Source organism: Delphinus delphis, chromosome 8, assembly GCF_949987515.2.
Source record: "Delphinus delphis chromosome 8, mDelDel1.2, whole genome shotgun sequence".
Classification (NCBI taxonomy): Eukaryota; Metazoa; Chordata; class Mammalia; order Artiodactyla; family Delphinidae; genus Delphinus; species Delphinus delphis.
The window spans coordinates 82,595,060-82,608,256 of NC_082690.1; the positions used below are offsets into that span (position 1 = coordinate 82,595,060).

General features: G+C 45.8%; 1 protein-coding gene across 1 annotated transcript; it reads right to left on the minus strand.

Moving 5' to 3' along the window:
* Window positions 1-2,255: 2,255 nt before the first annotated feature.
* Window positions 2,256-5,465, minus strand: KCNA4 (potassium voltage-gated channel subfamily A member 4). The gene has a single exon (XM_060017363.1). The coding sequence runs from the start codon at window positions 5,463-5,465 to the stop codon at window positions 3,474-3,476; it is 1,992 nt and encodes a 663-aa protein (XP_059873346.1). The 3' UTR covers window positions 2,256-3,473.
* Window positions 5,466-13,197: the final 7,732 nt, after the last annotated feature.

The following is a 13,197-nucleotide window of genomic DNA, read 5'->3' on the forward strand; positions in this document are numbered from 1 at the left end:
CATTTAAAAACAAAAACCTGAGATCACGGAGATGAGATGATGTGCCCACAGTCAACAAGTCGGCTCTGGACCCCTAGACCAACTGTCACACCGCTGGTATCCACAAGCTCTCTTTTCACAGAAATTCAAAGGAATATCTATCCCTCCTCTCTCCTCCGTTACTGTTAGGCATAGCTGTTTCCTTTTCAAGCATATGCAAAAGAGAACAATGCATCCACTCTTGAAAAGACTCTGATTAGGATGACCCTCAAATACTGTACTTTTGGTAACATTTATTATCATCTGAAAAGCAACTAAATGATCCCAGATCCCAAGAATTCAAATCTGTAAATGGGGTCATTTCTCTTTTATCTTACAGCAAAATGTGTATGGTGGCCTTAAAAAAGACACAGTTTCCTAAATAAGTTACAGATAGCCCCTGGAAGCATAATTCTTAGTTTAAAACATTCACAAATGATACTAAAGCACTTTGCCTAGCTGTGACTTGGAAAAATACTACAAACCCACAGCTGCACTGAGGAATCTACCTTCACACATTATCTGTAAGAGAAGTGTTCTATATAGAAGTGTTCCTATACAAGTCTCAAGGGCTTAAATGCTTCCTTCTCAGTGTGAAATCACGATCCAGACATGCTAAAATAAACGCACCTTGCAGGAAAAAACAAACAAACAAACAAACATTTAGTAATAACCTAATAATATTTGGTTTGGAAGCCCTTGCTGTTACTTCTTGACCCTTTTACCCTTAAGAAAACCATGTAAGATAAAGGAAAACCCCAGAGTCCCCAAATGACTATATTTCCCGGATTCTCAGAAATACCAAATTCTAATACATATCAATAAAATTTCATGTAACTTTTCAGATTTTAAAAGGAGATGTTGTGGAAACAATGAAATACATTTTCCCTTCCTAACATAGCCAAATCATTGCTATTGCTATTATAGAATAGTCAATAAACATCCAATACCAGAGAGCATTTAAACTATATTAAGATATAATCTGACCTACTTGGGTACAGCAAAAGCTACACAGTACCTTGTCCACAGAGCCAACTTTTTATACCATGACATGCCTGGGATCTTCCCCCAAAAGAAGAAACTGAAGTAATTATTCAGTGACAGGCTATCTTGTATCTGCAAATCAACTTCTTGTAAGGAGCTCAAAATTAAAGAAATTACCCATTACTTTCACAATATCCTAATAAAGCAGATGTAACTCATGGGTTCTAAGTCTCTTTTTCTCCCAGAGGAAGATTAAACAATTTAGACATAGCATCAGAAATTTATACGGAACTCGGCATTTCAGAGGTTTCACATGTTCTCATCTGCCTCCCGTAACAACTCTGTGATGTAACAAATGCTTTACGCGCCCTCTTTTTCACTAATGAGGAAACTGGGGTACAGAGATTAACAGTGACTTTCCCAAATGAACGGTGACCAACCCAAATAGTGTTACCCCTAGTCTAATGTTTGTTACATTTTTTGCTCTAAATCCAAAATATATTAAAATGTCACCTTTGAAGTCTTGTTACAGATGGCATTTCCTTGTTCTGTCACTCTCCATTGTCCACTAGAGATCTTTGGTCTGCACTCAGTCAACACCCCCCCTACCCCTGGCGGTTTTTCATTCTCCAAAAGGTGTTCTTGAGAGGTGTTTCTCTAAAGTGGTGGTGAAGGGGTGAAGAGAAGGGGGTAGCTTTGGTTTTAAACCTAACATTGAATTTACTTTGAATTTTAAATATCATTCAAGGAGAGGTAAGATTTATATTATTATCAAATGATGGCCTGGGATTAAAAGGCTTGAGTAAAGCGATTCTAGCCCTTTTTTTTTTTTTTTAAAGTTCGCAGTTGTCAGAGTTCATTACGTGCTGAGATACCCTACATAGCATTTTCCCCCAGACTTCAGAACAACAACTTCATAAAGAAGTTGAAATATTGGAGAATAAGGCCTCTTATGTATTCTGAGTTTGCTGACCTACATCTCATTATGACTTAACAGTGTAAGTTGGATCACTAGCTGTTACCTCACATTCTAGAACATCTTGTCGTGCGTTAAATGCAGTTACATGTGTCACTAATTCCTTTAATAAAAATGATAATGATGGTGATGTGGAAGCCAAATGTTTTGACACAATTCTTTCTTATATCAATTTTAGCAAATAGAATGCTAAATTCTGAGGTGAATCCCCACATTCTGCACTTATGTCGCTACACAAATAAATAAACTTAATAAATCTAGAATTTATGTTGCACATTTAATAGAAAGCTCTTAAGCCATAATCACTGTAGCTGCTGGGCGTCTTAATTCTTCAAGAATTCTTTCAGTGCATGCATTAACTTTGGTTAAATTATTCTGGATTTAAAGGCAGAAGAATATTTAAAATAGTATGGTTTCAGAAGCATCATTGTAACAGAGCAATTTCAAAAGATTCAGTTGCTAAATTTGACTTCATAGTCCCTTTGCAGATCAGTTATTTAGATTTAAGAAGAGAAGGGAATCATGTGCTGTTATCTCTGTGGCCATTCTTCTCACACAAAGAAAATGAGAGAACAATAAAATAAGACTAAGAAATCATTCTTCCAATGATTGTCATTGAACTGTTACATTAGTAAACATTCACAGTATGAAGTCTCTCTCAATCTCCAGCATATAAAGTAGTGCAAAGGAAAAGGAAAAAAAAAAAAAGAAAGAAAATTCCAGTTCTGTTATCTGTGAGCAAAACTTGTTACATTTTCTCTGATTTCATTTCTTCCATCATTGTTAGGCATTTGCTGTCACATCTCCCCAAAATTAATAATAAAATATAATCAATTTCTAAAGGCCCCTGCAGCCTTTTTAAAAGTTAATTTCCAGTTAAAAATAAACTTTAATTAAATCCAAGATAAAACTGTAACCTATCGTCTATTAAATAATCCACTTTCTTTTTTTTCTACATAGTAATTCTTACAATTTTTAAAAAACAACAGCTATGGAATCCAAAGACATGAAATGCTATTAAAGCACTGATAAATGACAGCTCAAATTCATTAGGTCTTACATAGTAAATACTTCAAAATGCCAACTTTTCCCATCACTGCACGATTACTAACAACGTTGACAATTTACTTACACATACACACACGCACGCAGCACTCACACACACACAAACACACACATACACATTCTCTCCACAGAACCATCTTTACTTTTAACACCTCCTCCAGTTAATGTGCAAAATTCTTGCATTCTAATAAAAAATATAAAGATAGATTTGCTCCTATTTAAGCCTCCCTCTTCTCCAAGATGTATCATTTGTTTGATATGTAATACAAGTTTAGTAACAATTATGCCATGTATAACCATTAAATGGCGTACTACTGTATGCATTGGATTCATTTGCATATATCATTTTCATAACTGCACTCTCTATGCATAAATATATTTGGAGATGCTGGGATTGGGGGGAGGGGCAGTGGCGGGTGGCGAAGGAGATTCACACGTCGGTCTCCACAGCCTTCGCATTAGAACAGTTGTTTTTATCTGTCTCACTGTCATCCCCCTTTCCCTGACACTTCTCCTTTGCACACAGAGATTCCTTAACCCCTTCTTCCATCTCTAGATACTCTGACTTGTCCCCCAGGGAAGAAGAAGTAGAGCTCCGAAATTTCTTCAGCAAATTAGAAGGGAGGTACGGGCAACTGACTGCATTCTGTGTCAGCTGTGTCTGTTCCTCATTTTCAGTCTCTCTGTGGTAGAAATAGTTAAAGTTAGAGACAATCACTGGCACTGGCAAAGCAATGGTTAAGACACCTGCAATGGCACACAGAGACCCTACGATCTTGCCCCCCACAGTGATGGGCTTCATGTCCCCGTAGCCCACAGTTGTCATGGTCACCACGGCCCACCAAAATGCATCTGGGATGCTTTGGAAATGGGTAGTCGGTTCATCCGCCTCCGCGAAATACACAGCACTGGAAAAGAGGATGACCCCAATGAAGAGGAAAAAGATCAGAAGGCCCAGTTCCCGCATGCTGGCTCGGAGGGTGTGGCCCAGGATCTGCAGGCCCTTGGAGTGCCTGGAGAGTTTGAAGATCCGGAATACTCGGACCAGACGGATGATCCTGAGGATGGCGAAGGACATGGCCTGCTGCTGCTGCCCGTTGCCACCCCCCTGCTGCTGGGCCAGATCCGTGCCCAGCGTGATGAAGTAAGGCAAAATGGAGACAATGTCAATGATGTTCATGATGTTTTTGAAGAAGAGGGCTTGGCTGGGACAAGCAAAGCAGCGAACCACAAACTCAAAGGAGAACCACACAATGCAGACCGTCTCCACAATGAAGAAGGGGTCGTTGAATATCGTGTGCCCTGAGTTCTCTGGGTGGGGGGCCGAGGTGTCGTTCAACAACCCACTGTGCCCGCCTGTGCTCAGTGCTGTGATAAGATCCCTGTCGTCCCTAAATTCTGGCAAGGTTTCCAGGCAGAAGATGACGATGGAGATGAGGATGACCAGGACCGAGACGATAGCTATGCCCCTCGCGGGACTGGAGCTCTCCGGATACTCAAAGAGCAGCCAAACCTGCTTTTTAAATTCATTCTCCGGCAAGGCCCTGTCCTCCTCCTCTCTCACAAAGCCCTCATCCTCCCGAAACTTGAGCAGGGCCTCCTCCCCCAACTGGTAGAACTTGACCTCCTCCGTGAAGATATCAAAGGGGACGTTGACGGGCCTCTTCAGGCGGCCCCCTGACTGGTAATAGTATAAGATGGCATCAAAGCTAGGCCTGTTCCTGTCAAAAAAATACTCGTTACGCAGAGGGTCGAAATACTGAGTCCTCTTCTCAGGGTCCCCCAGCAAAGTCTCGGGGAACTGGGCCAGGGTTTTCATCTGGGTCTCAAAGCGCAGGCCCGAGACGTTGATCACCACGCGTTCGCAGCAGTCGCTGTAGCGGACCGAGGTGTAGCCGCCACCGCCGCCCGCATCGTCCTGGGGCAGCAGGTCGGTGTAGGAACACTCATCGCCGCGGTCATCCTCGCTGTAGCGAAACCTTCCCTCCTCCTCCTCTGCCTCCTCTTCTTCCTCTTCCTCCTCCTCCTCCTCCTCTTCCTCCTCCTCCTCACTCAGATCCCGCAGGATCTTCTCCTCGGAGCCACTGGGCATCAGGTCGGAGCAGTGAGGGAAGCTGCTCTGCCGGTGGTGGACTTTCTTCTTCTCGGGCCGCTGTCGCCTCCTCCTCCTACTTCCCCGGCCGCTCTGAGGGTCTTGGGAGGTGCAGGCCCCACGCAGCTGGTGGTGGTGGTGATGGTGGGCGCCCCCTCCAGACCCCCCGCCGCCTTCCACAGCAGCTGTGGCCGCGGCGACAGCAGCCGCCGCAGCCGCCCTCGAGTGAGCCAGCCTCTCGCGCTCCCGGGCCCGGGCCTGCGCGGCATAACCGTAAGGCATGTGACTGTTGCACCCTGAGCTCTCCGCACTCACCATTGCAACCTCCATGGTGGTGGTTTGGGGGAAATGGCTGGTTCCAGTTGGAGGAGAAGAAGAAGAAGAGAAAGAAAAATAGGGCAGCTTCTTTTCTCACCAAATTAAGGTAAGTTTGGAACCTTTAAGCAGATTGCTTGGAAGACTAAGGATATTTTCAGTCCAACTTTGCATTTTCTGTTTTTAAATCAGCACACCCCATGCTCTCTCTTCCCAGGGATTCAGTGTTGCTCTCCAGAGCTTGGTTCCTCCAGAGAAACAGCCTGGCACTTTCAAGCCTAAGTCAGAAAATGTTGGGGTCTCCCAAACACTTATTTGGGGGGGGGATGTTCAAAGTGGGAAATAACGTCTAGAATGTGGTATTGATGCTGCGAGATTTAAAGGCAGCAAGTATCCAACAGCCAGCAGTCGTGCCTAGAAAATGGAATATATTTTTCTGCCATGGAAATTGTCCAGAGCTCAGTCCAGCAAATTTAAATAAAATGCAAATAAGCCTTTAAGTCTTAGCACTTGCCTTCTAGTGATGGCTTGACCCATGTTAACATGTGACTTGAAGTATGTCCAGACATTGCCACTCAAAGCCTATCAGGATGATTTTCCAGGCTTTCCCCTTAAATTCATCACTGGCTTCCTGGACCCAGGGGCAATGCCGAGCTAGCTTTAGAGGCAAAGACCTTGGGAGGTAGAGAAGGTGCAAGATGAGGTGTCAGTGGGGGCAAGCCCAGCTCTGAGGTCTCCATAGAAATCAAGGAAATGCAGAGCATCCTTCAGCTAAAATCATGCAGAAGAAGCCACTTCACCTGAAAAAGGAGGGGAAACAAGCATAGGAGAAGAATAAAAAGGAGAATCAAATAATAAAGAGCAAACTGAGCGTTTCCTTCACATATACTTTTTTCTCCTGTCCTCAAGCAAGCAAGCCATTATATAAAGCACCAAAGCGACTATAAATTTCCAAGGAGTAGTATGGGGCAGCTTGTTCAATCTCCTTCTCACTAAACATCCTTCTTTCCTTCTTCTTTGGATATATTTCAGCACTGTCTACTTTGGTGGCAACTCAATTATATTTTCTCTCTCCACTCTTGACCCATATGGCTCTTCCTTCAATCCACCTTTTCTCTAATGCCAGGTCTTAATTCTCACTGTCACTCTCTTCATTCCACAATAACAATGCTGTCACTTTACAGCTGCTTCCGTCATTCATGGATCTCAAGGCATTTTTTTAAATTTCCACATCAAATATTTCGAATTTAGTGGCCGTCCACCCCTCTCTGTCTTGATTCAGGATTAGAGAAGTCGGAAAAAAGTTTTCTTTAATCCAGGTTCGACCACTTAAACAATCTTCAATCACCTCATCTACAAAGTGTAGATAATAATACAACCTCCCCCCATCCCACTTTTGAGAGGATAAATGAGATAACTGATGTGGACAGAACACCACAGTGCCTTGTACATGAGGAATATCAATAAAGGCTGGCGGTTATTAACAACATAATAACATTTTATGGTCAATCTACCCACCCCCAAATGCGTATGTCCTCATAGCATTGTCTAAGCGGGGGAAGGGCAGAACGTGAGGACATCCAGGACATTTTGAGACTCACCAATGGCCTGTATTATGTTGGCACTCCCTGACTCGCTGAAGCGTGTCCCTGTTGTTGTTTTTCTGTTCCCCTGACTCCAGAACACTCCATACTGCCCACAGCCTAGGAGCTTATCCCAGTTTCCATTTCTCTAATAATCATCTTCTCTCCTTGCAGTTCCCCATGTTCACCTCGATGCTTCCTCCTACACTTTGCTCAAGGGACTATCTCCTCATGGTTCAAATCCCAGTTTGTGTGCACTTTGTTTTCAGCCTATGATACTTTCTTCCCTATAATTTAACCATAGTTCCCATCCCCCAAATTCCCCTCTCTTTTCCTTCCCTCCCCCACCTCACCCCGTTTATTTCCAATCTGCCACTTCCTGATCACATCTTCCTTGCAGCCCTCCTCTGTCCCACTGTCACTTAGTATTCCTGACCTTTCTTCTTCCTTAGTTTGCTCTCCGTAGGTCCAACTAACTCATCTCCTCTGCCAGGACGTGTAAATGCTCCTGCCCCAATCTTGCTTCTCCTGTCTCCTCTTGCTTCTTCCGTTCACTCTGTCCAACAGGACTTCCAAGAATGCAGAGAGTGGCCGAGAGAACTGGGGAAGATAATGACAGCCATAATTCAGGGCACCTACCAGCCTCTATTACCGGAAGCACTTGGAGCCATTAGCAGGACCCAGTGCTTGACCACCTGCTGCTCCTTGCTGAATTGTGTCAGCCTAGAAGCCTAAATACACCTGGGTTTTATCAAGTGACAAGCAGGGAAGTGGCAAGCAAAGGTCTTCCCAATCACACATTCTAATGTGATCATACACATTCTCCCAGGGCAAGAGGTGAGCCTGACTGGGGACACAAAACCCAGAAAATACACCTCTGAGGGTTTTGGGAATGACATCCCCTTCCTTTGCCTGACTCCTAACATCATCTCATACTCTGAAATGTTCACTCTCACAAGGTCTCCAAATCTCTGTCTTCACTGTGGAGGGTCAGGCCAACATCCTTTAAAGACTTTCACACAAGCCAAATTGCCTGAGAGTTTGCTCAGTTTCTTCCCCAACCCCTCAAAGCAGTTATAATACACTATTTAAATAAAGCCCCAGTGTAACCAAAGTGCCTGTAAATTTGTATACTATGCACACCCCCTCTTCCACCCAACTGACTCCCAGAAGGTCACCAGTTAGAGGGTCTTCTAATTCACAATCAACTCTTCAGGAGAGCTAGACTTGCCCCCTTCACACCAAATAATTTCTTATTTACTTATTTACTTATTCATTTATTTGGGTTTGTTCATTTTGGTTTAACTCCCTCCCCCACTGTACAAAAAGCAAATCACATTCCTTCTAATTTGCTTCCAGTTACCTCACTATCCCTGATCTTAGAAGAAGAGGAGGAGGATATAAAAAGGGAGGGAGAGAGTGAAGGAAAAAAAAAAGAGAAAAAGAGGAAAAAATCCAACCAGCAAATCAGACTAGTTTAAAATCTCTCTTCCTTCTCAACTCAAGGTATTCATGTTAGGAGAATCTATTCGAGTCAACTCTCGGGAGACTTTATGGGGGAGACCTTCACAGGGTAATGTCCCTTCCTTTTAAACACCACCAACTAACAGGATTTTGCTGACTACCTATTCCCCAATCCCTGTGCCCCCAAACAAGAGCCAAGCATCCCGCCCCTCCCTCCTCACCCCCCCTCCAACAAGGCTGTTTTCATCTCTCAGTGCTAATTCCTGCAACTGTTTTAGGGTGGTACCTGAAGCTTATCAGAGAGAGAAAAGGAGAAAGAGAAGACTGAGAGAGAGAATTCCAAGGGCCAATACCGTGAGAAATATACACTTCAACGCACGCCATTTATACAGTCCCTATGTGTTGCTCAAATGCTCAGAAAATGCACGCAAACCCAAATGTTGGGAGAAGCAGCAATTTAAACCCGTTCACCAGCTGTTCGCAAAGAAACCGAACCAGTGAGTCTGGGATGAGGCAAAACGATGCTAAATCTAAACCCCACCTCGTTGGGAAACGACATCTTTAATCGCGCCCTTGCCTCCAGACCTAGGTTCCCGCTCGGGCACATTAAGCAGGGCGCACGCACCCCATCCCTTGGGTTGGGAAAATAACAACTGTTTGGCCCCCCGGAAAGCCGCACAGCATCTGCACCTCCCTTCTCCCACCTCCTGGTTTATTTTTAACAGCCTTCCATTCATGCCCTTCTGTCACATTCTCGATATTATTTATCCCTCAAATGTCCACTGTTTCTTAACAGCCAAAAGAGTAGAGGAAAGATAAGAGAGGTATCATACTTACCATTCCCAGGCGGGGTGCAAAATAAAAATAAAGAAAATTCCCGGTTGGCTTTTTTCCCCCCTCAAGCTGCAACAGCTGGAGGAGGGGAAGAATGATCTTGGGGGTGGAAGGAATCACTCCGGTGTGGCAGGTGGAGGCTCCAAGATATCCACGGAACAAGTTCTATTGCCTGGCCAGCGGGAGTGCACAGAATCCTCGCTGCTGGAGCCCGGGGGTGGGGATCGGGGCTGCCCCACGGAGGACCCCAAGACTCCTGGTTCCTCGGGAGTTCAGCACAGAAGGGCTCGACAGGGGAAGAAAGTCAAGGTTCCCCAGAAAAAGAAACAAAATCCTAGACAGCAGCGATCACTTGTTAATCCCGAATTCCTCCAATATCCTTCCCTCTCCCTCTCTCGCTGGCTGCAGAAGCAGCACACGCCTCCCCTGGCCGGGAGCGCGCGCCGGCCGGGGGCGGGGCCAGGGCCGTCCGAGGGTGTGGCGTTCACGGCGGTCACCGGGGGCGCCTCCCGGCGCGGCGAGGCGGGCGCAGTCACGACGCCGCGACTGCCAGCCCCCCGGCTGCGGCCCCCCGACAACGAGGCTCCGGGGAGCCAGTGGGAACCATTCCAGGATCCCCTGGCTTGCGCCCCCAGAGGCGAGGAGCTAATCCCGGAGAGAGAGGTGTCCCCTTTGGAGAGCTGAAATGGGGTCCCGACGGCAGAGCAGGAACGCCAAGAGAGGCTGGAAGGGGTGACTTCGACGGCAGGTCCAGTCTCGACCGCAGGGTGCTTCTGGGCGTCTTCTCCTCTCCCCGACCCGCTTTCTCTGCATCTCCCCTGGCACCCCACCCACCAGCCCCGGCACCATAACGGGTTTGTGGGTTTGGGAGCCCGGGTGCATCTCTGCGAGGCCGCCAGCCCGGAGCTCTCTAGTCGTCTGCTAGCGCGCCCAGGCCCCTCGGCCTCCGCCTCCCTTGTAGAGAGAGAGTTTGCCGGCCTCAAGTCGGGGGTCGGGACTCCCAGGAGAGGAGGAGACCGACTTTACGCAGGTGTCCGACCCCTGAGAGGGAAGGATTACTGAAATTGGAATCGGGCCCAGGCTAAGGGCTGCGCAGGGAGGCTAAGGTCCGAGTTAGGAGAGAGTCGGGGCGCTAGGAGCAGGTTGCAAGTCCGCCCCGGGGGCGGGGGGCTTTGGAAGAGTGGGAGGAGCCCTCGGCGAACCTGTTGCTCCAAAAAGAAATACGATTTGGCAAGAGGTTTGGCTCCCGGGAGGTCTCTAACGTAGTGGTCGGATCTCCAATGCCACCCACCTCCATAAAACAACAAAAACCGCACTTCCCCAAGCCCCACCCCCACCCCCCGCGCCGTGGGCAGGCGAGTGCGCTAGCAGCGGCGTCCTCACGCCGGTGGACTCTCGGATTGCTTATTAGCTGGCTGGCGTGTGAAATGCCCCTGGACATCGATGTAAATATGCAATTCTCACAAATATGCCAAAAGAAGTGGGAAGTCAGAATTTACACAGACACACAGAGAGAGAGAGCTCAGGTGGCGACGGGGCTCCGGGCACCTCTCCCGGCTCCCTCTCTGATGGGTCAAGCAGGCAGCGGCGGCGTGCGCCCGGACTGCTGGAGCAAACTCGACCTTGGGGGGGTCAGTTGGCGCCAAGGCAGCCACTGTCGTCCTCAGCTGGCAGCTTTGTTCGAGGGCCCTGTTGGGCCTCCTCCTTTTGTGGTGCTCTATTAATTATTAAGAGAAATATTCCCGAGCTGAATTATAGATATGCCCGGTGCTCACTCACCTAACCGCTGCTGGCTTGGCGAAGGACAACAGGAGGGCCGATTTTCGTTCCTGTTTGATTTTTTTTTGGGGGGGGGGGAGGGATCTTTTTAAATAACTAAAAAAATTGCATTGTAATCGGTGAAAAGGAAAAAAAAATTAAACTGACATGGGGTCTGGTTTTCCTAACTTCTTCCAGTTAGTGACAAAAGTTAGAACCTTTGTCCTGAATGAATTTATCTGTGATCCTCTGGCCTCAACTGCAGGTGGAGGAACTGAGAGAAAGATGGCATCCACACCAGCTCTAGAGAGGCTCTGTCTCAATTCATGCCCCACTATAATCCATTTCTGAAAGTAGGGAGAGTGGATTTCTCCAAAAGTAAAAAACATCCCATGTACTGGCCCCAGATCCCTTCTGTACTGCCACAATGTGTAGTAGTCACTGTGCAGTTTCATACATGCCAAAAGCAGATGGTTGAGTTTATTGTTGTCTCATCAGAAGGATGTTTCTTGGGATGGTAGAAGGCAGGGCTGAGAGCACAGGATCTTGGGACTAGTTTCCCAAAAGCAATTTGTGAGATCAGTTGGAAGCAACTGTGGAAATACTTTCAGGGAGATGAAAACTGAGATGGAATGATACACAAAAGACAGGTATATTGAAGCTTGGACATTTTAATTGGGTCATGTTAAAACTTTATGAATTATGCTTCCATAATATGCTTCCATTTACTGTTTGTTCCTATCACAGCCCAGAGAATTTTAAAGTTTAAAATGCCTGAGGTCTCTATAAATATTTACACTTCTTAGGTATCAGGAATCTGAATAACTAAAGCACCACAGCAAGAACACAGCTGAGGAAAAACCACTTTCATGAAGATGTTCATTCAGGTCATACAAGATATAGTTACTGAGAACTTGATCAAGGCTGGTAACACTCTTTTGAGTGCCCACCTAGCGGCTCTCTGGCTCTCTGCTAAATACTTTGCATACATATTGTTTAATTTTATCTGCATAAATAAAACACTTTATGTGATAGGGATTATTATTATCACTATTTTATAGAGAAGGAAATTGAGGCTTATGATGGTTAATGAACTTGCCCCAAAGTTACATAGCTAATTATTTAGCAGAACTGGGCCTTTAACAGCTGACTCAGCAATGTGGACAATCCCCATGCTAGTGATGATAATGCCGCGTGGTCTAATGCCCATCTGTCCTCACAAACTACTGGCTGTTACAGATACAGAGGCAGTTTAGGAAACAAGGGGGTATGTGCTTTGATGGAGGTATGAGAAACGTGTTCCTGGGATGCAATGAATGGAGTAGCATCTAATTTGGGGGAAGCAAGCAAGGATTGACAAAGAAAGGAGAAATGTTTCTGAGGAATGTGAGAATTGGAGTGGCTGCCATAAAGAATACATGGGCATGTGGCACTGGCGTGGACGGAATAACTGAAACCTGAGAGGTAGGCGGCCCCCAATTGGGAAGAGCATGCTCCTCACTCAGGCTTCCCCCCATTCCCAACACACACACACACACACACACACACACACACACACACACACACACACAGACCTCTTTGAACTTTAAAAGAATTTCTTTATAAAGCAAACAAGAAACATTCCATTTCTCTTCCTGAAATTCTCTTAAGGATTCCTAGAAAGTCCCACAGATAAACAGTAGCAGAAAGATTCTTTGCTGTGATCAACAAAAATCTACCTTGTCTCAGTTTCAAACTGTTTTCTCTGGAGAGGAAAAAATTATTTTCTTGCCTTTCTTAATCATCAACTAGTCAAAATTCTTCAAGCACCCTACACCCAAATATACCTAATACCACACATAATTTCTCCCTGGCTTTGAATTCTCTCAGTGGTAATACAAATATTCCAGACCACGCTACGAAGCTTACACTTATATAGAAAAGGGCAAAGGGCAGCAGATCTTCCTTTGTACAAAGCAGATAGAAGGCCCTGTGGGATACAAACTAAGTCCATTATAAATGTTTTTGTTCTCTTTGGGGACCATGGTCTCCAGTGAATTGCAGCGTTCTGTTTACTTCACCTCTCTGTCCCCCAGAAGCCCACAACACCTCCCTGAATACAGGCAGTG

Coding starts and splice junctions, on each gene's coding strand:
- KCNA4 (XM_060017363.1), bottom strand. CDS start 5,465: ATGGAGGTTGCAATGGTGAGTGCGGAGAGCTCAGGGTGCAACAGTCAC.